The 27,154-nt window shown below is 38.7% G+C and overlaps 1 protein-coding gene across 4 annotated transcripts in view; it reads left to right on the top strand.

Annotated features, from left to right (window-relative positions):
- Positions 1-27,154, top strand: part of LOC117912542 (DNA topoisomerase 3-alpha) — an 88,406-nt gene that overhangs the window by 7,934 nt on the left and 53,318 nt on the right. For 3 of the 4 annotated variants that reach the window (XM_034827159.1, XM_034827157.1, XM_034827156.1), the window contains 4 exons: positions 4,048-4,131; positions 12,589-12,768; positions 12,907-13,035; positions 23,197-23,271. In XM_034827159.1, the coding sequence (XP_034683050.1) occupies positions 4,048-4,131; positions 12,589-12,768; positions 12,907-13,035; positions 23,197-23,271 (468 nt within the window). The remainder of the gene's footprint in view (positions 1-4,047; positions 4,132-12,588; positions 12,769-12,906; positions 13,036-23,196; positions 23,272-27,154) is intronic. The other variant, XM_034827158.1, reaches the window with a different exon arrangement.

Below are 27,154 nucleotides of genomic sequence, written 5' to 3'. Positions count from 1 at the left end.
TCTCAATAACCTCAATCTAACCATCCTTGGCATGCAAAGCAAAGACATGAAATAAATGGGCAAGCTAGATAAAGTGCTTAGAATCGGGGTGATTCTCCCTCCTTTAGAAATGTATTGTCTTTTCCATGTGGTCAACATCTTGTGAGACCTCTCTTCCACTCCATCCCAATCTGACATGGACTTAAATGGAGCACCCAATGGTAGCCCCAAGTAAGAGGAAGGGAGATTTCCCACCTTACAACCAAACTTTGAAGCCAGTTTCTCTACATTATCCACTCTGCATTAATCACCCCCTTGTATGCCATATAAGTGAAACTGAATTCTGTTAAACTTTCATGTTACTCATTTTCTTGGCTTTGAGTTTTTTTACACTGCTTGGCGACTTTTAAATTCCTCAACCATTGAGGCAAATTCAATCTTGATCAATTCCCATAGCATTTTTCTTTGGACCATCATTCAATAGTACGTTGCTTTGTCACAAGTTGGTAGTCATTAGTCAACTGTCAAACCTTGAGATGGAATTAATCACCCAATTATAAATATTTTCTTTCCTATAACTTGAGGCATAAATTGCAAGTGTTGTATGATTTTGGCATGCCTAGTGGGACTGTCGGTAATAAGAATGCCTTCCCAAGAATGCATAGCAGATGCAATGGAATTGCCTACTTTGAAACCAAGGGCCTGCAATGGAGACAATTGACAATCTTCTTTTCCAGGCTTCAAGTATTCATGGACAGAAAGAACTAAGGATAGTTGAGCAGGCCTGAAAGCGGTGTAGATTGCATTTGAGAAATGGCAGAAAGTTGAAAACTATCAGAGTGATGTCTCATGGACATAAGATAAAACGAGATAATATGCACAACAAGACCAATATTTTATGATATGTTGCAAACCAAGGGTTACTCCATAAGATCAGAGATGATAGACCATAAACATTCAGATCATGCAATAAAGTATAAAACCATTGACAACTTCTTTGATTGAAAGAATAGGTGAAGTTAACCCTCAGAGCTCCTAGGAGATGATAAACTTAAATTTCTGACATAGTAATAGAAATGGACACAACTCCAATTCAGGAACTTGTTTTTAAAGGCGGTCAAATTGGTCAATAGACATGAAGCATCTCCAACAAGGAGGCAAGAGCAAAGTCTTTGTCTGAAGGGAGAAAAATTTGGCACATGTTTAGGTGGTAATTCACCTCATCAATTTTCAAATGAAGGAATGGCTCGATAAAATTGACTTGGTTGGGGATGGCTGGACTCCTCTTTTTGCAAGGGCGTTTAATGATTGGGAGATTGATTTGGTGGAACGTTTGTAGCAGAAGATCCATGCCTTCAGGGTTCAAAGGGAGGAGGAAGATAGAGTGATCTGGACAGCTTCAAATGATGGTGCTTTCTCAGTTAAGTCTCTTTATTCTATGTTGGAGCGGGGGGGTTCTTCTATGTTCCCTAGTGAAAGAATTTAGAGGGTAAGAGTGCCTCCAAAGGTAGCTTTCTTTGCTTGGGAGGCTTCTTGGGGTAAAGTCGTAACTTTGGAGCAACTTCAAAGGAGGGGGTTCTCTTTGGCAAACAGGTTCTTTGTCTATCCGAAGCAAAAATGGTGGATCATCTTTTACTTCATTGTGTTAAGACGCGGGTCCTGTGGAACCTTCTTTTCTCCATTTTTGGTGTATCTTGGACTCTTTCGTGTACAGTGAAGGCAACCTTTCTTGGATGGAATGGAGTGTTTATGGGGAAAAGGCGCAAGAGGGCTTGGCAAATGGGTCCTTTATGTATATTTTGGTCAGTTTGGAAGGAGAGGAATAGACTAGCTTTTGGGAATGAGGAACTCTCGCTTCAAAGGTTGAAATATTATTTTGTATGTAATTTTTGGTCTTGGGTCAGGGTTTCCTTAGTAGAGAGCCCTTCTTCTCTTGTAAGTTTTTTAGACTGGATAGGCTCTTAGTAAGGGAAGACGGTGTGTATACTCCCTGTACACTTCGAGGGCGCTGGTTTTTTGGTGTTTCCTCTTTTTGATTAATATACTTACTTTTTACTTATAAAAAAAAAAAAAAAGGAAATTGAGAATTTTGTAAACCAGAAATAGATAGCATTAGAAAATTCGATTTATGATTGAGTTCATGAACCGTGTGCTGAGTAATCCTTAGACTCAAACCTGGGACTTTCCATTTTTGAGGAAGTGCCTGCCCCTTGAGCTCCTCTTTGTGTGCAGGCTTTGGGGGGTGGAGAAGTGCATTTTTCAGAATAAGATGTTGCTTCATTTAGAAGGATGAGAAATAGGCCAGAACAGCTTGGACTTTTCGCTTAGCTTATAGATTTGGGGTCATGGTTTCGACTTAGACTTTTGAGATCAACCCTGATGTTGACATCCCATCATTGTTGTGCTTTAGAGGTGAAAACAAGTTAGCTCAATCATTTTTTCAGAGAAGGGCTAGTTGGTGAGCCACAAATGGAAGAGAGTATGAGCAATGGCATCTTCATAAATTTTGATCCTGAAGGGTAAAGTCACAACGGAAAATCCAAGAGAGGACATGTCCTTTTAAGAAGAGATTATGCCCTAGACATTGAGTCAACCTTTCAATATCCTAGGTTTGCTTCATATCCATACAATCCACAGCCTCTGTGTGTGTATGTGGGACATATTATCTTATCTTTTCTCCTTACCTCTAGTTGTCACTTTCTATTTCTCCTTGTCCTTTGAGAGCCTTCAATATTTTATTAGCATGACTAACTGTTAGTGATGATGTCAGTCCTGTGTTCCACATGAGCAGACCATCTCAGCTGGATTTATGTAATTAAAAACTAGAGCTCTTTGTCTCAGGATATATGAAATTGACGATGACATTGGATGTCTAGAAATATTTCAGATCTGCAATATGCCACCATGACTAAGTTAATTTTCTTTCTTGGCAAATTTTTTTCTCTCATCACAACTTTATGTTGTGTGTCTATTGAGTCATCTATCTCTCCTTGTCTTGTCAGAGCCTTCAAAATTTTTAGCAGCATGAGTTACTGTTAATGCTGCTGTCATTTTTTATTTTCCAGATGAGTAAACTATTCTAGCTGATGATTTTATTTACCTTGTGATATATAAAATTGGTGGTTTTCATGGGATGTATGGAAATATTTCAAATTACCATATGTCATCATGACTCAATTGATTTTCTGTGGTAACAACATCTTTTCCCTTTATTGCTTCCATGGATTTGTTAAGTTACTATTTAAGTCATTCTCACCAGAAGAAAAGGTAGCCAATTGTCACGGACTTAGTTGTTCACTAAGCTCGTGCGACACTTAGGCAAGTCAAGACGCTTGATCTTGCTAAGTCAGCCTTGCTCCCCAATGCTTAGCTTGCTAGGCTAAGACACTCGCGACTCAAAAGCTTAAGAAGCTTAGTAGGCAACTCTTTAAAGAATGGAAGCTCTTATTAACTCAAGAAAGCCTTTACAAGTGCTTGGAAGCTCACTTGCTTGGTTAGGAAGTGATTTGGGTGGTACCTTGGCTAAATGAGGCTCTCACCTATTTATAGGCACCAATGGAACTCTCTGGAACTTTGGAGGGTTCCTTACAAATCAAGAATGTTCTAGAACTCCCTACACTAATTTATGTACAACCCTATGTACAAGAATATACAAGAGATCTTTAGAATCTTCTAGAAAGCCTTGGACTCCTCTCATGCCTTCCACCATAGTGTAGAGATGTGTGGACATCTCTAGGCATCTCTAGAAACTTCCACACTCTTCCCACCAATGGCTTAGTGTAGATGGCTCCAGGAGTCTCCAGAAGCTTCCACCCTCCTATATAAGCCCATGGGGAGGGTCATTTGAAGCATCCTGTGACACAATGCTGTCCTTGTTCCCCTTTTCTTTGTTCTGGCAGCTTTACTTCTGTTAAATGTAATTATCTAGGTTCTCATAAAAAAAAACCCACCGCCTTATATGATGTTTGTTATTGTCTTTTTACTGTTTTTACTGACTTGGATTTAATGTAGTGGAAATTTGTCATAAATTTCCAGCCTGACATGTCCTCTCTATTCCTTTCCCCACAGGTGGCGGAGGATCTGTACCAAGCTGGTTTCATCAGCTATCCTCGCACAGAGACTGATTGCTTTTCCGAGAGAACTGATTTGCATGTTCGTAATGTAGTCTTTTATTAGCAACTGTGAGCCATTTTCCTGATTTCTATGTTCATGGTTAAATTCATCTTGGTATTAAATATGCCAATTTTCCTATCTGATCAAAATTAAAATCAAGAAAACAGGAGGGGCAGAGAGGAAGAGGAAAATAGGGGGTAGAGAGAGAGGGAGGGAGGGGGGAGGAAGAGGAAAACAGGAGAGATAGAGAGAGGGAGAGGGAGAGGGAGGCAGAGAGAGAGACCTTTTTCCTGATCTTGGGAATATCTGTACCTTCTACCTTTATGATTTGAGTTCTTTTTGGTATTACATGTGCCCATTTTCCTGTCTGAACCAAATTAAACTGAAGAAAACAGAAAAAGGCATGGGATGGAGGGGAGTGAGAGTCCTATCTGATCAAAATTACAATGAAGAAAACAGAAAAGGAGGGCTCTGAATAGTGGCATCAACTATTGCTGATAGGACCAACCTTGATCCTCATAAACTTCTGATCCCCTTCTCTACTTCCACCTTCCACCTTCCATCTTGTTGGCTTCATCTTCTGATTGATTGGAACCAATAAAGATATTTTTGAATGATTCAGATGAAGAGTAAGTGATAGGAGAGTGAGCTTGTGAGATGAGAAGAGAGTGAAGAATTAAGAGGTTATCTCTATAAATGCTTCTACTTGATAACAAACATGTATGTGTGTGTACACATAAATATATGTATGTATACAAATGCGTGTGTGCGCATGTATGTCCTATGTACATATATTACAAAGAAATAAAGCATGGTGTGCCTATATAAAGAAATGAGAAAAAAAAGAAGTGAACTTACACGATCAGGGGCAAAATCTGCATGTGATACATAATTTTCCCAAAATAAAAGAACTTCCTTTGGGTTGGGAAAATATGTTAGGGTGAAGATACTCTTAAATGTTGCCTTCTTTGACTCTTATCTTGAAATCCTTTTGCTTTGGGATATTATTTTGTCTTAGAATGTAGGTTGTGCTCCTATATACTTCTAGCAGCCTTCTTTTGTCAATACCTTGGGCAATGAGAACATAAATATGTGATTTTTTATGCTTTATGGCAGTCACTGAATGTTTAGGCCTTTTAATTGACATTTTCTAAAAATTCTTGGCCATGATATCCATGTAGAATGGAGCATCTTGAGGGGGCCAGGGATTAGGAGAGTTTCATGTCATGAAATGGGTTTTGGAGATAGGTTAGAGTCTATTTGGACAGTGGTAGTTCATTGGGTCAAGAGGCAGTTGGTGGTTAATGGTTCGGGAGCTCAGTCAATTTACCATGGAGCAGGAGAGTTTTAAGTGTGCTCTGAATTAGAAAGCTGTTTTTCAGGCAAATCTCCTAATTCTGGGAAGATTTGTGGTGGGGGGACCAACCTTTGGGAACCCAATATCCAAGACTATTTAGAGTAGTCGTGGATAAAAACATTCCTATTTCTTCAGTTCTCGGTCCTACTCGTCCTTTCTCTTGGAATTTAAATTTCCGCCGTAACCTGTCAGATTCTGAGATAGAGGACTTAGAAGGCCTCATGCGGTCACTTGATGGATTGCATCTATCTCCTTCGGTCCCATATGCCAGATTTTGACCATTATCTTCTTTATGGTTTTTTTCAGTAAAATCCTTATTTCTAGCATTATCTCAATATTCTGGATCTCTTCAGGTTTTCCCTTCTAAGTTCGTTTGGAATTCTCAAGTTCCTTTCAAAGTGAAGTCCTTTGTCTGGTTAGTGACACACAAGAAGGTGAATACTAATAACATGCTACAAGTGAGAAGACCCTACAAAGCCCTTAGTCCTGATATTTGTATTCTGTGCATGAAGCATGGGGAATCAGCAGATCATCTTTTTCTTCATTGTTCCTTGACGATTGGGTTGTGGCACAGGTTATTTCAGTTAGCTAAGATGGATTGGGTCCTCCCGAGGAGCATCTTTGACATGATGTCCATCAAATTTAATGGTTTTGGTACTTCTAAGAGGGGGATAGTTTTGTGGCAAGCTGCGAGCATCGCTCTAATTCGGGTTATGTGGTGGGAAAGAAACGCAAGGATTTTTGAGGATAAAGCAAGGAATTCAGAGTTTCTTTGGGACTCTATTGTTTTCCTTGCTTTTCTTTGGGTTTTCTGTTCCAAGGCGTTTAAGAGGACTTCCCTTAATGTGTTACAACTTGATTGGTTAGCGGTGTGTACTCCATAAGGAATGGTCCTTTATAGAGAGTTTGCTTGTTTTTAGTGTAATTTCTTGTAATTTAGTTTTCTTTGGCGGGAGGATTTCTCATCCTTCTTATTGTACTTCTTTTTTTCTATCAATATATCTCTGTGTCGTTTCCAATAAAAAAAACAACCAAAATAGAATCAACTCCACGTTGAGTTCTTGGGAGGCTAAGAACAAAATCCATAGTTCAATCTTGCCAAATCGTCTCTGGAATAGGTAAAGGAGTATAAAGACCAGTATTTTGAACTTGTCCCTTGGCTTTCTGACACATTGGGCAACGCTGACCAACATCCTGTTTGAGTTGGGGCCAATAAAATCTCTCATCTCCAAGCTGATTGTTTTATCCCGACCAACATGTCCTTCGAGTCCGCCGGCATGCAATTCTCTAATCAAATGTTCACGCAAAGAAGAACGAGGGATACATAATTGTGTACCTCGAAATAAAAATACATAATTGTCTTCTTGCGTTTTGCCCCATTGGAACTAGCCTTTCTTTAAACAATCGGTAATGAGTGCCATGATTGTAATAAATCCTCGAATAAAACGCCTGTAAATGGTAGCTAAACCATGGGAACTTTGCACTTCACGCACGGTTTTAGGAGCTAGCCATTCCCGAATTGCCTTCACCTTCGTCTCATCAACTTGAATACCATCCTTTCCCATTATAAATCCAAGGAATAAAAGATGGCTGGTCATAAAGCTACATTTCTTAAGATTGATATACAATTTATTAGCTTGGAAGGCTAAGAGAACTTTCTTGAGATGTGATAAGTTCTCTTCCTTGTCCTTACTATAGATGAGAATATCATCAAAATAAACCACCACAAATTTTCCAATAAATGAACAAAAGACCTAGTTCATCTATTGCATGAAAGTGCTTGGCGCATTTGATAGCCTAAATGGCATCACTAGCCATTCATAAAGGCCATCTTTAGTCTTGAAAGTCGTCTTCCACTCATCTCTTGGTCGAATATGAATTTGGTGATAGCCACTTCGTAAATCACGTTTGGTAAACACCACAACACCTTCTAACTTGTCAAGCATGTCATTAAGACGTAGGATAGGAAAGTGATACTTGACCGTTATTTTGTTGATAGTACAGCTGTCCACACACATGCGCCAACTACTGTCCTTTGGGGGGAGTAAAGGCGGGCCTGCACAAGGACTCATGCTCTCACGAATCAAGCCTTTATCAAGCAACTCGTTAAGTTGTTGCTGCAACTCTTCATGCTCAGTTGGGCTCATATGATAATGTGGCAAGTTAGGCAAACTAGCTCCAGGTACTAAGTTGATATGGTGTTGAATATATCGCATAGGAGGTAACTCATTAGGTAACTCATTGGGAGATAAATCAGGAAAATTAGCAAGTACCTCTTGAACCTTGGTCGGGATATCAATGGATGCTTCAAATTGGCCCTTAACCACTAATGCTACAACAAAATTTGGCTCATTGACTTGCTTAAAGAAATCTAGGCCCGTTATGTTGGTGAATAGTGGCTTATCTTTCTTAGTAACCGAATTGTTTTCTGACGATTGAGATTGTGGCATCAAAGCAATCTTCTTGTCAAACCACCAAAAAACGAAAGTATTATCTCGACCTTTATAAGTGACATCAACATCATTGTGCCACGACCTTCCCAATAAAATATGACAAGTATCCATATCCACCACGTCACATATGATCTCATCTTTGTAATACCTTCCGATTGACAAAGGAACTTTGCAAACTTCGACCACTTGAACTTCCGGGCCCTTCTTAATCCATGCAATCTTGTATGGAGAAGGGTGTTTCTCAGTCTTCAAATTTAGTGCTTTCACCAAAGCCTTGGAAACAACATTCTCGCTACTTTCATTGTCAATGATCAAGTTGCACACTTTATTACGAATAGTGCATCGAGTCCAGAATATTTTATGTCATTGAGAGTCGTCCAACCTTTTTGGGGTAAGCAAAAGTCGTTGGACAATGCACGCCTCTTCTTCTTCCACATCTCCTTTTGCAAACTCAACACGTTCGTAGATATCTTCTTTAAGAACATGTTCCTCTTCGCTGCCACCTTCTTCTAGAAAGTTAAGATATCGTCTATTCGGGCAATTATTTGAAAAATGGCTTGGCTGGTTGCACTGGAAACACTTCCCTAGATTTGGATGGGCATAAGGGTCATTATTGATTCTTTGTTGTTGCTGGTTTCGGCCTTGAGTATTAGATCGAATAGGGGCTGAAGTTCCACTTCGATTTTGTGTCGAATTTTGAGTTGAAGGGGCATCTTTATTGTTGTTATCATTGTTGCCTGAAGTTGTTGACCCTTTTGGAGCAGAAGAAGCTTTTTGGGTTGGTCGGCGAAAGTTACCCTCAGTGCGCACCATGGACCTATTGATTTGACTTTCCACTTTCATTGCCAAATTAACTGCATCTATCATGGTCCAAACCCCTTGAGGAGCCAATTGATCTTGAATGACCAGCTTTAGGCCCCCAATATAACCAACAATTAATTGATCCTCCGTTTTAGACAAATTAACTCGAGCATTTAATTGATAAAATTCCTCCGTGTATTCGTTCACAGTCCGGTTGGCTTGCCAGCAATTTTGATATTGTTGGTATAAAAATTGTTCATAATCCGGAGGGAGAAATCGTCCTTGTAAATAACCGTTTCATCTTAGGCCAAGTACGAACATGTTGTTTTCCTTGTCGTTGACGATTATATTAAAGTTGTTCCCACCATGCAAAAGCTCCACTTTTCAACTTATATGCCACGAGTTTTACTTGATTTTCTTCTGAAATATTCAAATAGTTGAAAAAGCTTTCAACAGTATAGACCTAATCGAGAAAATCTTAAATGTGTAGTTGACTTTCAAAACTTGGTAAATCCATCTTCATCTTAAATTCTTGGTTATTTTGACCCCGATTGTTAGCTCGATAATTGTAAAGAAAATCATCTCCTTCTCCAGATGAATAATCCAACCTCCATTTCTGCCTTTGTTGAATATTCCTCTGCTGTGGAAGTAAAAAATCATCACCATTTTGAAAAGGTGGACAAAACTCATCTTGTTCATCAAAAACCCCTCGTTGGAGGTTGTTGTCATCACGGTGCGTAGGAGCTCCCTAATTCCGATGCTCATAGACTCGTAATGGATAAGGCTCACGAAAATTGTGATTTGCTGTTGGATTCGTGCGAATCGTGCCTTTGCCATTGATTTCCGAATTGATCTGTGACTGGCATTGGTCGTTGTAGCCGTTCTCTTGCCACGAGTTTTACTTGATTTTCTTTTGAAATGTTCAAATCATTGAAAAAGTTTTCGACAGTATAGACCTAATCGAGAAAATCTTAAATGTGTAGTCGACTGTCAAAACTTGGTAAATCCATCTTCATCTTAAATTCTTGGTTATTTTGACCTCGATTGTTGGCTCGATAATTGGAATGAAAATCATCTTCTTCTCTAGATGAAAAATCCAACCTCCATTTCTGCCTTTGTTGAATATTCCTCTGCCGTGGAAGTCGAAAATCATCACCATCTCGAAAAGGTGGACAAAACTCATCATGTTCATCAAAACCCCCTTGTTGGAGGTTGTCGTCATCACGATGCGTAGGAGCTCCCTGATTCCGATGCTCATACACTTGTAATGGATAGGGCTCGCGAAAATTGCGATTTGCGGTTGGATTTGTGCTAATCGCGCCTCCGCCATTGATTTCTGAATTGATTTGTGACCGGCGTTGGTCGTTGTAGCCATTCTCTTGCCAATTGCCACGTTGGTCTGGTCGTCACTTCATGGGTTCATGTTTCCTTTTAGTAGTCAATGCAGCCACCATCTGCGTGAGGTTGCGAAGAGTCTTGTCGATCCTGTCGAGTCGTTGCTCAATTTTTTCGAACCGTCGTTCATTGTCGATAGTTCGTTTTCCACTAGAACCGTGGTCAACCATCAGATTGAGGTAAAATCCTTGCTCTTATACCAATTTTGGTGCAATGGAAGGTTTGTTTCAAAACAAAACAAAAGAAACACTCAATAATAAACACAAAGATCACAATAGGATCTAAAAATTGGGGAATAATCCTGAAAAATATATTGAACTCCTCTCTAACAATTACAATGAGCCTTTAAATAATGTTTGTAATGCAAAAATAAAGGAAATAACTGAAATAAAAAACTAGAAATAGGAAACCAAGGTAATTGGAAACTAGGAAAACTAGGAAAGAAATAGGAAACTAATGATGAACCTATAATAGAAACTAATAATGTAGAAAATAGAAACTAATCTAAAATAGAAGCTAATCTAAAATAGAAACTAATGATGTAGGAAACTAAAAGTAGAAACCAATGGAAATAGAAATTAATCTAAAATAGAAACTAATGATGTAGGAAGCTAAAAATAGAAACTAATGATGTAGGAAACTAAAAGTAGAAACCAATGGAAATAGAAATTAATCTAAAATAGAAACTAATGATGTAGGAAGCTAAAAATAGAAACTAATGATGATTGTGTGCTGCATCAGTTTTGATATTAGATCAACTCTAGAGAAGAGGGTGGCTGTTCTCAAACAGATGTTTTGCTTTTGTACAATTGAAGAGAATCAATTGATCACACTCTCCTTTATTGTGCCAAATCAATGGTTTTATGGCTGTAGTTGTTCTCCTTATTTGGTGTATTTTGGCTGCTCCCTTCCACAGTGAGAGAAACTCTTTTAAGCTGGCATGACTCCTTTGTAGGGATAAAATGGAAGGTATGAAGAGCCGCTCCTCTATGCATTTTTTTAAACAGTTTGAAAGGAAAGAAATCAAAGAGTGTTTGAAAACGAGGAACTGTTTGATCAAAAGCTGAAATGTTAGGGTTTGGAGTTGGAGAATAGGTTTTGATCAGTTGGGTTTACCTCCATAATGTGAGTTTCCATAGATTTCTTTGAGTCCTGTTGTTTGATAGATTTTCATTTAGAGGGGAAAGAGAAGGGAGAAGGGATTGGGGTGTTTGTACTTAGTTTAATAAATAGGAACTGACATCGATATCTAAATTTGTTAATTTCCTTGTTCAAGAGTAGATGGAAGAGAAGTAAAGAGCAAGAAGAAAGAAACATAGCAATCTTGTTTTGAGTTTTAAGTAATATCAAAGAAGGTAATCATACAATTCAACCATAATGTCAAGCTGTAAATCCTAAATTGGATGCTTTAGAAAAGATCAAAAACAACTTACAAATGCTTAAATCCTCAATCTTGGTTTCTCACAATAAAAAAGGCTTGAAAATGATGACTAACACCCTATATGAACTTGTACTCATAATTATAATCTGTCCTAGCATTGAATTGAAGTAATCCTGTCCACCAATTTCCCAAATATAAGAGCCTGGTGGACATGAGGACTTGTAGTAGCATGATGTAGGCCATGCTACAATAGCATGAGCATTCCCTCTTTGGGGTTTCGTGGGTGCTCCCCTATTCTATTAGAGAGGCGTTATTGGGGTGGTTAGGGCCTTGTGTGGGAAAGGAAAGGAAGAAAGTGTGGCTTTCAGCTCCCTTGTGCCTTTTTTGGATTGTTTGGAAGGAAAGAAACAATAGGGCGTTTGAAAATGAAGAGCAATCGATTCATGGGTGTAAGTCGTTTTTCCTTTGTAATCTATGGGCGTGGACCAGGGGATTTTTTGGTTCTGGTCCTCCCTTCGTTGTAGATTTTGTTGATTGGTTAGACCCTGGTTAAAGGTTTTCTCTCTCTTTTGTATACCTCCTGTATACGCTGGGGTGCTTCCTTGAAGTGCCTCTTTTTTCTTAATACATTTCTCTTTATTCATAAAAAAAAAAAGCTCAATCTTTGAAAATTGATTGCTGACTTTCTCTTCATTGAGCCTATACCTCCTTTTGATATGAGGACTGTCTTGCATCAGCCTTTTGCCAAAAGACTAGTTGGACCAAAATGTTCACTGCCTTGATAATATTATGATGATATAATGAAAATTCTGATTAAAAGAAGGCTAAACTCCACTCATGTAGGTCTGTTGATCCGCTTGTTCAAGGCTTCCATTTGTTCTGATAAAATTGTAGGTTCTTCTGTTGTGGGTTCTTCTGTTTATCAAATCATTCAGTTTTTATTATACCACATCTTTTTCCCCCTCACTCTTGTTGACATTACAACAACCTATTTCTTAAGGTAATTTTGTTCTCTTTCATTGCCTTTGTTGGGTATTATCTATTCTTCGAATTGTTTGTGATTTACTTTTGATGAATTAATTGGCCATGGGAACATTTATTTGATGTAGGGAATTGTGCAAGAACAACTTGGGCATCCCATATGGGGCTCCTATGCACAACGGTTGTTGGACCCTGGGGCAGGACTCTGGAGAAACCCTGGTGATGGTGGCCATGATGATAAAGCCCACCCACCCATTCACCCAACAAAATTCTCTGCTGGAGAATCTGGATGGAGTCAAGACCACCAGGTAAGTCCAATTATTTTTACTATTATTGAATGGCATCTGGTGGTAGCGGCATCTATTATGTTTTTCTTTTGTGTAACTTGAGGAGCTTGGTTTTCACTATGTTCTCTTGATTTCTATGTCACTTTAATTTTGTTGTAGAGATTGTATGAGTTGGTTGTTCGCCATTTCTTGGCATGCGTTTCACAGCCAGCTGTAGGTGCTGAGACAATTGTTGAAATTGATATTGCCGGTGAATCATTTTCTTCATCAGGGAGAGTGATAATAGCTGTAAGTTCTCTATCACATTTTTAATCTATCATTGGCCATCTGAAGGGAAATTTGCTTTCATTTGCAATTTGGCACTCGAGTATTAAGTATTAGGTTTTGTTTTAAGGGTTGGAGAATCTGTAATTGGTGGCTGGGTTGATGGATTTTTGCCTTTAATGATATTCAGTGCACAAAATTTAGTTTCACATTTTAGTTGCTAATGGTAGGGAGGGGGATCTATTGTCAGAATGCTGAGTGGTGCTTTATTCTTTACAATGGAGTTCCACTAGTGCCATCCATCATTCCTGGACATATATTATTTCTAGAGAAGATTTCTAGCTCTTAATTGATTGTGAAAGACATCTTGGAGGGTTGGTCTACAATTTATTGGAATTGGTTTTATAAGTTTTATTGAAAGCATTGGGATTAAAAATCCAAGCCTTGCTAGAAAATCACTCTGTAAACAAAAGTAGAATTCTGACAAAACAAGAAAAGTTACTTAATACTCCATATAATAAATCTAGAGAGATTCTGTAATATATAAAACTTCTAATGGAAAAACTCAAAAAAAGGCAATAAATGATAAGTACTTACAAAGAAATACTATCTATCAATGTGGGTAAGTGCTACTCGAATGAAAAATGTAAAGGCCATTGTTCATTAATGTTCTATTTAAATTATAGAGGATTGTCAATTGATTGAAAAAAGTGGATTTGAAGTTTGCAATGTTTTAAAAACCGGACCGGACCGGACCGGACCGTTTGACTGGTCCAATCATCGATCGAGGCCTGATCCGGTCCGGGTCGCACACTGAGTTGGAGATGCCATCAAACTGTTGTTGAACCGGTCAGCTCGGCGGTGAAACCACTAACTCGGCAAACTGGGCTGTTGGTTTGGGCTTGCGTCTCTTCTTACCTTATTAGGCCAAAATGGGCTTTAACATTGTTGGGGGGCTGGGCTATTAGAAGGGCTATTTGATGTTGCTTATGAGAGGGGTTCATGTGTAATATAAAGGCATTTGTTTTCCTGTCACCTTTCGATGTGGGATTGGTTGGAGGGAGGAATGAGAAAATTTTCCCTTTGATTACGGGATTGCTTAATTCTCTATTCAGAATCGCATCTTTCTTAATTTCAATCTTCCACACCATCCATCCAACCTCCTAAAGACTCTATCCAGCACAGGGTCCCAAAAGGAAATCGATTTTGGGTTCCCCCTAAAGGAAGACCCAAATATATTAAAGGCTATTTAGATATTGCATAATCAAGCAGAGAAGCCAACCTAGTAGTTTAGTCTTATTAGCTAATGTTGATTCCAGAGAGAGTGTTGTTATTTAGATTAATTCTTAACCCATTAGCTTAAGAGATTGCAACTCTTCCAAGGATGCTCTAGAAAAAAAGATGATGTCATCCGCGAATTGTAAGTGAGACGCCTTGGTTCATCTTTGCCCATCAAAAACCCCTCAAAAACACCTCTCTTTTCCGCCTTCACAACCAATGTACATAAAACATCAGCCACAATGGGGAAGAGAAAAGGGGAAAGGGGATCTTCTTGTCTTAGGCTTTTATATGCCTTAACCCAATCCTTAGCATTACCATTCACTAAGATTGCAAAAGTCACTGAAGATAAACATCCCCTCATCTAGGACCTACACCTTAAGCTAAACCTTTTTCTTTCAAGTACATGGTCTAAAAAATCCCAATCGATGTGGTCATAAGCCTTTTTGAAATCAATTTTGAAGACTACCCCTTCCTCTCTTGATCTCCTCTTCTCATCCACCAACTCATTTGCAAGCAAGACGACATCCAAAATTTGCCTCCCCTTAACAAAAGCGCCTTGAGTAAAAAAAATTGTATCTTGGAGAACTTTATGCAATCGTCTTGAGAGTACTTTGTCTATGATTTTGTACAAATTGGTAACCAAACCAATGGGTTTGTAATATGAGATCCTACTTGTTTAACTCTTTTTGGCACTAGAGTGATGAAGGTAGCATTTGTGCTTTGATTAGTTATTCCATTAGTGTGAAACTTTAAGAACACTCTTAAAAGATCATCCTTAATTGTCTCCCAACACTCCTGATAAAATCCAATTGTGAAACCATTTGGATCGAGGGCATTTTCCTTATTTAAATGCAACACAACATTGTGAATCTCCTCTTCCGAGAAAGGGCAATCCAGCCACTTAGTACTCTTATGTTGAAATAAGAGACTAATCCAAACCTTCAATCCTCCAAGAACCACTTAAAGGCTTGGAGAATAACTTCCCAAAATGATGCTTAATCTCATCTGAAATGCTTTCAATGTTATCTAAGATTACCTTATCTTTTGACACCAAGGATTTAAAGAACTTCCTATTCTTCTTGCCATTGGCCACCCTATCAAAAAATTTAGAATTGCAATCCCCTTCCTTTATCAATTTGACTCTAGATTTTTGCCTTAAGAAAACCTCTTCCTTTAGCAATACCTCTTCCAATTCCCCCTTCCTAAATTCCTCCTTGCCGCTAGTTCAAGAGAAAATTTCCTTTCTTGTTCCTTCTCATCCAACCCTGCTATGTCCAAAAGAATATATTTTTTTTTTTTTCCTCTTTAGTCTCCACAAGACACCTTGGTGTTTTTAGAGACTTCTTGTTTTTGAAATCAGTATATAGAATTCATTGTTTCCACAGCCTAGAAGTTGCCAATAGTAGCTAGTAGTATGGCCTTAAGTTGTAACTTGTAGATGTAACATGCAACTGCTAATTTACACTTGGTTGTTTGTTGATTAGGCTTTGTAATTTCTTCGAGGTCAATTGAGCTTCCAAGTATTTATTTTGTCCATTCTTGAGTCATTTCTAATTTCTTTGGTAAATAAGGGAAGTTCTTTTCTTTGAGGTAGAACCAAACTGAACCATACATAAAGTTGGAAGCTGCTCCTAAATCACAAGCGAGTTCGCCCAAGCACGCTAACCCCTCTTCATCCCCATTGTGAAAGGATTTCCATTGTCATTTGGAACCAATGATTGGAATCAAGTCTCTACTAACCGAATGCCCGCTATTCATCGCTCCGTGAAATAGTATGCAAACAAACATCCAGTGAAGGCACAACTAGCATATGGGAGTGGATGACACCAACCACACTCTGGGCACTTTCTAATCGATCCACCACATTGCTAGTGGTATGATATTGATGGGGGAAAGCCTTTTAAAGTTTATTCAAGGAAGAAAGGGAAGACCTAAGTAAACTTTAAGTAGGATTAATATTAATTAGAATTGAATTGAGATTGGTATTTGTTGGAGTCTAATTAGGATTAGCTAGTTGAGTTATAATATAATTAGAATTTGAGTCATAATAGGTTCTTAGAGTCCTAGTAGACTTTGGATGTTATAATTAGAATTAGAATCATAATAGGTTATTAGAGTCCTAGTAGACTTTGGATTTCTTAGAGAAACCTATAAATAGGCTAATCAATGTAAATCAAAGGAATGAATTTGATGAATAATATTATACTTTCTTTTATTGCAAGGTTGCAACCCTCAATGGTGAGACTCCATTGATTTTTCTTCTAGGTGAGACTCCTAGAAGGCCTTAGTGAGACTCTAAGGTTTTCCATCTTTTCTTCATTGTTTCTTCTTTCTCTCTATTTCTTATCTTATAATTTTCTCTACCATAAAGTTTATTCCTTGTTCCTCTCCTTACACCCTAAAAATAAAACCCTAGCCCACCTACCCTTGAATGTAGGCAACCATCCTAGGGTTGTCCTACATCAGATATGCTTTGGGACATTTATAAATTCGTGTTTTTGAAGGTTTGATCAAAGGTTCTACAATCACTCATTCCTAAATATTGTTCTGATATGATACTGTAATTTATGGCTAGTAGTTTGGAAGTGGGAGAGAGGGAAGTCTGACCTCTTCTACACCATCTGATGTTTTTAGTTTTACATGTTGCATGCCACTTGATTCTGGTTTTCATAATTCATAGGTTCATAATGTCAAAGGACAGCTTTGCTGTCCACACCTTCCTTATTTTAGCCCTTCACACCTTCCTTATTTTAGCCCTCCACACCTTCCATATTTTAGCCCACACTTGCTGTCCACACCTTCCTTATTTTAGCCCTCCACACCTTCCATATTTTAGCCCACACTTGCTGTCCACACCTTCCTTAATTTAGTCCACCCTTCTTTCCTTATTTTAGCCCACAATGTTTCCTTATTTCTCCATTGATTATTCTGTACAGTTAGCATATATTATTTGATAGATTATAGTTTACATGTATAGAGCTAGAATCATGCTGTAATTTATTTGTTTTTTATTTGCTTTCCATGTAAAGCATCCTTGTAAAGTCTATATATAATATACAAAACTCAAGGCCAAGGTATTCGGTCATTCACACAATATTTTGACATGGTATCAGAGCAAGGTTGCTAATTTTTCTTCCCTCAAATTCTTTTCTGTCTTTTCGGTTTCGGAGGTGCCTCTCGTATCTTTCGGTCAAGTCTGTGTTGATCCGTGCTGCACCCAACCACAACCATTTTTCTCAGTATTTCTGTGGTTGTTCAGTTTTCTTCTGGGATATTTTTTTTGGTCCATCCTTTTGTCTCGGGTTCTATTTTTTTTTCGGTCAAGTCTATTTATTTTCTATGGATTCTGCACCTCTGTGTGTTAAGTTTACAGGCATAAATTATTCTACCTGGGCATTTCAATTTGAACTTTTTCTCAAGGGAAAAGACCTTTGGGGTCATATTGATGGCACGGATGTTGAAAAACCATCAACTTTTGACAAATCTCAGGATGTTGGGTCTTCTCCTTCATGGGCTGTGCTTGATGCACGCATCATGTCTTGGCTTCTTGGTTCAGTGGAGCCTCATATTGTCACCCACTTGCGGCCCCATCGCTCTGCTCAATCTATGTGGGCTTATTTGAAGAAAGTTTATCATCAGGATAACGATGCTCGTCGCTTTCAATTAGAACATGCGATTGCCACGTTTCAACATGGTAGTCTTTCCATCCAGGACTACTACTCAGCATTTCTGACTCTTTGGCATGAATATGCTGATTTGGTTACAGCGGATGTTCCTATTGCTGCTCTTTCAACTATTCAGACTATTCACGCGACTACCCGGCGTGATCAATTTCTTATGAAACTACGTCCGGAATATGAATCTGTCCGCTCCTCTTTACTGAATAGATCTCCTGTTCCCTCTCTTGATATTTGTTTTGGTGAGTTACTTCGCGAAGAGCAACGCCTTAGTACTCAAGCTATTTTGGAGCAATCTCATGGCAGTTCCGGGACGACAACTGTAGCTTATGCTGCCCAAGGCCGCGGACCGCCTATGCATTCTAAAAACTTGCAGTGTTTTTGCTGCAAGGAATATGGGCATATTGCTGCCACTTGCCCTAAGAAGTTTTGTTCTTATTGCAAGAAGAAGGGTCACATTATCAAAGAATGTCGTATTCGCCCCCAGAATCGTCAGGCCCACGCATTTCAAACTTCGGTTATTATCCCTCCTGTAGCAACTTCTGCAACAGACGACTCTCCTTCAGCTGCGTGCTCTATTCCTGCACCTCCTGCACCAGATTACTGCACCCCAGAAATGGTGCAACAGATATTAATTTCAGCATTATCAGCAATGGGGTTTCAAGGTAACAATTCTACTAAACTCTGGTACGTGGACTCGGGGGCCTCTAATCACATGACTAATAATCCCACCGCTTTGTGTCATGTTCGGCCCTACGCTGGTCAATCTTCCATTCAGACTGCCAATGGCAGCTCTTTGCCCATAGCTGCTATCGGCGATGCCTCCTCTAAGTTCACTGACGTGTTTCTTGCTCCTCAGCTTTCCACGAATCTTATTTCTGTTGGCCAATTAGTTGATAACAATTGTGCTGTTAATTTTTCTGGTAATGGTTGTGTTGTGCAGGACCAGGTAACGGGGAAGCCGATCGCAAAGGGACCTAAAGTGGGGCGCTTGTTTCCACTATTTTTACCTGTTCCAGATTTTTCTCCACTTTCTTCTATTAAGTCTTTTGCTTGTAATAATGTTTCAGATCTTAGTATGGTGTGGCATCGTCGTTTAGGCCATCCCAATACTCAAATCTTATCTCATGTATTGAACTCTGATTTACCTGGTAATAAGGATCGTTATTCTTTATCTCTTGAGTGTGATTCTTGCAAACTTGGTAAAAGTAAAACTCTTCCCTTCCCTTTGCATGCAAGTAGAGCATCTCATTGCTTTGATCTTATCCATAGTGATGTTTGGGGACCTTCCCCGGTTAGTTCACATGAGAAATTTAAATATTATGTGACTTTCATTGATGATCATAGCAGATTTACTTGGGTCTACTTTCTTCGCTCTAAATCTGAGGTCTTTCGTACTTTCACTGAGTTTTTAGCGTATGTTGACAATCAATTTTCTACTTCTATTAAGACATTACGCACAGATTCCGGTGGTGAGTATTTGTCTACTGAGTTTCAAGCATTCTTGGCTTCTAAGGGTATTATTCATCAACGTTCATGTCCCTCTGCTCCTCAACAAAATGGAGTTGCCGAACGCAAAAATCGTCATCTTTTAGATATGGTACGTACTCTCTTGTTAGAATCTTCTGTTCCATCCATGTTTTGGGTAGAGGCTCTAAAAACTGCTACTCACTTGATTAATCGTTTACCTTCTCAAGTCCTACATATGGAGTCTCCCTATTTCCGCTTATTTGCTAAGCAACCTAGTTATGATCACCTTCGTATTTTTGGTTGTGTATGCTTTGTTCATTTACCTCCTCATGAGCGACATAAATTATCTGCTCAATCTGTTCGATGTGCTTTCTTGGGATATAATATGTGTCAAAAGGGATTTGTTTGCTATGATCCTACATTACATCGTACACGTATTTCTAGGAATGTTATTTTCTTTGAAAATCAACATTTCTTTCCTATATCCTCTTCTACTGTGTCATCCTCTTCTACTGTGGTCCTTCCCTCCTTTGAGCAACAGTTCTCAGATCTTCATCCAGTCAGTTCTCGCTTTCAACCAGGTATTGTGTATACGAGACGCTCCCGCCCACAGTCTCTTTCAGTGGCTCACCCGATATCTGATCCTACCACGCTCCAGATGCAGTCAGTTGCAGCACCTTCAGTACGTCGCTCTTCTCGAGTGTCTGTACCTCCGAATAGGTATGGATTTCCCTCTTCCAGTTCTGGCAATTCTATTTCAGCCCTTACTGCTGCATTGTCCAAATTTGATATTCCCACATGCTACTCACATGCTGCTAAGCATGATTGTTGGCGACAAGCTATGCAAGAAGAAATTGCCGCTCTAGAGGCCAATCACACTTGGGACATTGAGCCCTGTCCTCCCACTATTGTTCCTCTGGGTTGCAAATGGGTTTACTCAGTCAAGGTCCGATCTGATGGAAGTTTGGATCGTTACAAAGCTCGGCTTGTTGCACTTGGGAATAATCAGGAATATGGTGTCAATTATGAAGAGACCTTTGCTCCTGTGGCTAAAATGACTACTGTTCGTACGATTCTAGCTCTTGCTGCTTCCAGTGATTGGCCACTACATCAGATGGATGTAAAAAATGCTTTTCTTCATGGGGATCTTAAAGAGTGTATTTATATGAAGCCACCCCCGGGATTGTTTCCCTCTCCGACTTCACATGTGTGTAAGCTTCGTCGCTCTCTTTATGGTCTCAAACAGGCTCCGAGAGCCTGGTTTGATAAATTCCGCACCACTTTATTACAATTTTCATTCAGGCAGAGCAAGTATGACACTTCCTTGTTTCTTCGGAAATCAGACATGGGTATTGTTGTTCTTTTGGTTTATGTTGATGATATTGTGATCACTGGTTCTGATTCTGCTTTACTTGGTCAGCTCAAAACTCATCTCTCCGAGTCCTTTCATATGAAAGATCTTGGGTCTCTCACATATTTTCTTGGTCTTGAGGTGCATCATAGTCCCTCTGGTATTTCCCTCAATCAACATAAGTATGCGAGTGACTTGGTGGCTACAGCTGGTCTACAAGGGGCTACTTCTGTTGATACTCCCATGGAATTAAATGTCAAGCTTCGCAAAGAGGAGGGCGACTTACTTGCTGATCCCAGTTTATACAGGAAGTTGGTGGGTAGCCTTGTTTATCTCACCATTACTAGACCGGACATTTCTTTTGCTGTACAGCAAGTCAGCCAGTTCCTTCAGACTCCTCGTCATCTTCATTTGGCTGCCGTTCGTAGGATCATACGCTATGTTCAAGGCACTTCTACTCGTGGCTTGTTCTTCCCTGCAGGCAATTCTACTCGCCTTGCTGCTTATAGTGATGCTGATTGGGCTGGTTGTGCGGATACCCGTCGCTCCATCACTGGTTGGTGTGTGTTCTTAGGTGATGCATTGATATCTTGGAAAAGTAAGAAGCAAGACAGAGTCTCTAAGTCATCTACAGAATCTGAGTACCGGGCGATGTCTCTTGCTTGTTCTGAAATCATTTGGCTTCGAGGTTTGCTTGCGGAGTTAGATTTTTCTGAGACCGATCCTACACCTCTACATGTCGATAATACAAGCGCTATTCAGATCACGGCCAATCCTGTCTATCATGAGCGCACAAAGCATATTGAAGTGGACTGTCACTCTATCCGTGAAGCCTTTGAAGCTCGTGTTATCACTCTTCCACATATTTCCACCGACTTACAAATAGCTGATATCTTCACCAAGGCTCTCCCTCGTCATCGACATTGCTTGCTAAGTAGCAAATTGATGCTTGTTGATCAACCTGCATCAATTTGAGGGGGGCTGTCAAAGGACAGCTTTGCTGTCCACACCTTCCTTATTTTAGCCCTTCACACCTTCCTTATTTTAGCCCTCCACACCTTCCATATTTTAGCCCACACTTGCTGTCCACACCTTCCTTATTTTAGCCCTCCACACCTTCCTTATTTTAGCCCTCCACACCTTCCATATTTTAGCCCACACTTGCTGTCCACACCTTCCTTAATTTAGTCCACCCTTCTTTCCTTATTTTAGCCCACAATGTTTCCTTATTTCTCCATTGATTATTCTGTACAGTTAGCATATATTATTTGATAGATTATAGTTTACATGTATAGAGCTAGAATCATGCTGTAATTTATTTGTTTTTTATTTGCTTTCCATGTAAAGCATCCTTGTAAAGTCTATATATAATATACAAAACTCAAGGCCAAGGTATTCGGTCATTCACACAATATTTTGACACATAAGGCTATAAAAAATGGTTCTACACTGGTTATCAGCCCTAATAACATATGATTTGATATCAAATTCTGACTGGTGGATGCTCTGATTCTCTATTACTCTTGTTCTTAGCATCTTCTATGTACAGTCTGTTTTTCTACATACCTTTTTGTTCATGTCTTTGAATAAAAAAACTTTTATATATGTTTATCTGTATGTTTATTTCTATTCTTCTTTTTGGGCTTCAACAATTTCAGCTTTCAAGCACATTCCTCTCAATGTATTCAGTTCAATTGAAATTAGGTGTGTAGATGAAAAGGGTTAAAATAGCAAAATATGGAGCAAAGCTTCAATTTTTGTTGTAGATGTATTGATGTCTAAAGAGAGTAGAGCCGTATTTCGTTTGTATAGTTTTATGTGGTACGGTCTTGAGGTGTTTGTCTAGATGGTATATGCGAGTAAGCTTACTGGAATTTGGTTTGTAGATAAAAAGGGTTAAATAGAAAAATATGGAGCGAAGCTTCGATCTTCGTTGTAGATTATTGATCCCTAAAGAGAGTAGAAATGTATTTTCTTTGTATAGTTTTACATGGTACAATACTGAGGTATTTGTGTAAATGGTATATGCAAGAAAACTTGTTCATCTGTTATGTTGATCAGAGTTTGTATATTTGGGAAGGATTCCTCATCCTTCGTATGTACTTGTACTTCTAAATCATTATCAATGAATATTCTGTTTCTGATAAAAAAACCTGTAAAAAAAATGTAAAAAGAAACTGTGTTTTATTTTCCAGAGGGTGCTTGGTAACACTGCTATTGTTTGCTATTGCCTCAGTCTGGTGCTTTTACTCATATTTTATGTGGGAGCTCAGCTGTCATATGTTGTTAGATGGTTGTGTCTTGAAAAAATTGGTGCTCATAGCATGTAGGAGAAAAAACCATCATCAGCCTATTTTAGTCAAGAATTGTTATTTTTGTATTGACTTATTTTCTCCATGTTGCCAGAAAAATTACCTAGATGTTTACCGGTTTGAATCATGGGGAGGCTCTATGATCCCAACATATGTCTTTGGACAACAGGTTTGCTTTTGATCATTGCATTATAAATTGTATTTGCCTTTTCCTATCAGAAGTTTATTATTCTTTAATATTTTCTCTGTATGCCAGATCTGCATTATCACGTTTTTTATATACCATATTGTTTTGAGATTAATCATGTCTTTATCCCCAGATGGATTTTTATTAGCAGATATAGTCCTCATTCAACACTTTGTACTAAGTATTTGTTTAAGAGAAGTTTATGATTATCCTATATGGTGATGAAAAATGCTTGACTTATGGATTTACTCAAATGCTTGTTATTTTGTGGAGAGTTGACCTATAAATTTAATGAAGTTTTTCATTTACTTCAAATAGAAATGAAGAAGAAAGCATTCATCAGCTTATAGAGAAAGGAAATGAGAAGTTGGAAAAAATGAATAGAATTACTTCGTATGCTCTTATCTGTCCTCTATCTAATGCAATGAAGAACTACATAAGGTTTATGTCTTTTGTTAACTGGGTCTAGTCTGTGGTAACTATGTACTGTTGCTGATAGTACTGCTTACAGTGTAGCATAAATACCCAACTTGCTAATGATTATATATTTAAGCCAATCTTTGCTCACTCCCTTGAAAAAGACATCAGAGTGCAGATTAGTTTGTGATGAAAGGACGGTAAACCTTGAGTAGTTGGATCCTGTCATGTTAAATTAGTTGTAACAAAGACTTTTTGGTTCCATTCTTGTTACAATAAAAATTTAAAGGACCTTATATGAGCCATAATTTTGACAAGAATATTTTTAGCTTCCTAACTAATATTCTTATATTTCAGGGATTTCGATTCTGATTTCTCGATCTGTAGCTATGAGCCTACAGCTGTCTTTTTCTCCATGTTGCCACACTTCTATGAGAATTGTATAATATCCAGTTCAGTGGAGGAATCAAGTAGATTTGACATCTTCACCCTTAAGTAATATGTACACCTCATTCAAAGCGGTGACCACCTCCTTCTCCACATATACTCCAGAAATTTGCTGCTAGGGCCTAAGACCAAGAAAAAACTTGCATTTTTGTGCCAATTGTCATGTGTTGACAACTTTGGCAGGTTGGTTGTTAATCTGTGTAAGAAATGTCTAAGACTCCACTCTCGATCATCTCCTTGATAAAATGTTGATCAACTTCAACATGCTTGGTTCTATTGTGGTAAACCAGATTTCATGAAATTTCTAAAGGTGCCTTGTTGTCACTGAAAAACTGCATTTGCTGGTGTACTCTTATTTTTAGCTCTTCCAGCATTCGTTGAATCCACAAACATTCACATATTCCATGAGCAATTGCATAGAACTTGGCTCCAGCACTGCTTCTAGCCACCACACTTTGTTTTTTACTTCTCCATGTTACTAAATTTCCCCAAACATAGGAATAGTACCCAATAGTTGAACGTCGATCGCTTTTTGACTTAATCCAATCAGCATCTGTGTAAATTTTGACTCATCTTTCTTCATTTTTTTCTAAAAAATAGCCCTTTACTAGGAGTAGTTTTGAGATATCTCAAGATCCTGTGCACCTCCTCCATATGATCTGTAGCAGGCAAATGCACATGTTGACTAACTCGACCGATTGCAAATGTAATGTTTGAGCGAGTATGAGACAAATAAATCAACTTACCAACCAGGCATTGGTACCTCCCCTTGTTAATTGACGTTGTCTCATCTAATTTTCCTTCCTTTTTGTTAACTTCCATAGGTGTATCAATTAGTTTGCGGCCTAGCATCCCGGTTTCTTCAAGAAGATCTAGTGGGTATTTTTGTTGACACATAACAATTACCTCTGTAGTTCTTGCCACTTCTATGCCTAAGAAACACCTTAAGAAGATGAGGTCTTTAACTTCAAACTCACTGGCCGGAACTCTCTTCAACTTCTCCATTCTTTCTATATCATCCTCTGTAAGTATAATATCATCTACATACATGATTAGTATAGCAAATTTTCCATCAAGCGAATGCCTGTAGAACATAGTGTGATCAGCATGGCCTTGGCTATATCCGTGTCTTCTTAGCCCTTGGGAGAACCTTCCGAACCAAGCCCTTGGGGATTGTTTTAGACCATAAAGAGATTTGTTTAACTTACACACTTTGTTGTTACCTTGGTCATCAAAGAATCCAAGGGGAAGTTCCACATGCACTTCCTCAACAAGCTCTCCATTCAAGAAGGCGTTCTTGATATGAAGTTGATAAAGTGGCCAATCAAAGTTAGCTGCCAAAGAAAGAAGGATCCTTATTGAATTTAGTTTTGCTATTGGAACAAATGTTTTAGAATAATTAATTTCGACAGTTTGGGTGAATTCTTTTGCTACAAGCCTAGCCTTGTATCTTTCAACCTTCCTGTCTGGGTTGTACTTCACCGTAAATACCCATTTTCTGGCCACCGAACGTTTACCACCTGGTAAATTAATGATTTTCCATGTATTATTCTTTTGTAAGGCTTTCATTTCCTCCAAAACAACCCTCCATTTTGGGTTTTTCAAGGCTTCATGTTTATTCTTTGGCACTGTTTCTTCGAAGGAAAGATGGGTAACAAATGCTTGAAATGAGGTTGATAGCCTGTGGTATGATACAAAGTTTGAGATTGGGTGTTTGGTACATGATCTTACTCCCTTTCGAAGTGCTATTGGCTTGTCTAAGTTGTCACCCGTTTCCTCACAAGTTTCACCTTGAACATCAACTGGACTATTGCTTTCAGATTTTGGTTCTATCTTCGGTTCAAACTTTTGGTCAGCTTGTGATGTGTTAAGCTCTATTTGTTGAGAAGCCTGCTGTCGAGAATAGATACAGGAGCTGTTGTTTTGGTGGTTTTGTAAGTATTGAATTAGTATCTTCCCTTGTAATAGAATTTTCAAGCATTGATGGCACTTTAGATTTGGTTATGGTGAGCGATTCAAGTAGTAATGGTGGCCGTTGCTCCGTTGGTGGGCTATTTAGCAATTGGGGTGATGATGTTTTTTGGAAGCAATCTTCACTCATATTCTCCCCTTGAAGAGTGGTGATGGGAAAATATGGTTTTTTTTTTTTCAAAAAATGTGACATCCATGATGATAAAAAGCTGACCTGAAATAGGATCAAAACACTTGTACCCATGTTTAGTGGATGAGTAACCCAAGAAAACACATTTAATGGCACAAGGCTCAAGCTCAGACCTACTAGGAGCAATGTAGTGAACCGATGAGGTACATCCAAAGGTTTTTAAGGGTAAGGTATGATGAAGTTGGGAGTTAGGGTAGGATTGAAGCAGTGTGTCTAAGGGTGTTTTCATGCTGACTATCTTAGAGGGCATTCGGTTGATTAAGAAGGTTGCAATTAAGATAGCTTCACCCCAAAAACATTTTGGCATGTGGGTAGTAAACATGAGGGATCGGGCTACTTCTAAGGGGTGACGGTTTTTTCTTTCGACAATGCGGTTTTGTTGAGGGGTGTTGGCACATGAGCTTTGGTGTATGATTCCATGGTCTTTTAGGTAAGGTCCAAGGATGGAATTAAAATACTTTGTTCCATTATCTGTTTTGAGGGTCTGAATGCCAGTTTGAAATTGATTTTGGATCATAGAATGAAACTATTTAAAATTTTGGGTTGTTTTTTATTTTTCTTTTAACAGGTAGACCCAACAAATTCGTGTGTGATCATCTATAAAAGATAATAACCATTTAGTGTTGATTAAGTTTGGAACTCGTGAGGGACCCCAAATGTTGCTATTTATCAAGGAAAAATGTCGTGAGGCTTTATACGGTCATGGTGGATAGGTATTTTTATGGCTTTTTGCAATTTGGCATATTTCACATTGAAAATGAGAAACATTTTTATTACCAAATAGGGCTGGAAACAAATATTTAAGTACAAGAAATTAGGGTGGCCTAACCTAAAGTGCCA

This window comes from Vitis riparia, chromosome 4 (assembly GCF_004353265.1).
Source record: "Vitis riparia cultivar Riparia Gloire de Montpellier isolate 1030 chromosome 4, EGFV_Vit.rip_1.0, whole genome shotgun sequence".
In the NCBI taxonomy this organism is placed as follows: domain Eukaryota; kingdom Viridiplantae; phylum Streptophyta; class Magnoliopsida; order Vitales; family Vitaceae; genus Vitis; species Vitis riparia.
This window is presented reverse-complemented; position numbering and strand designations above follow the sequence as displayed.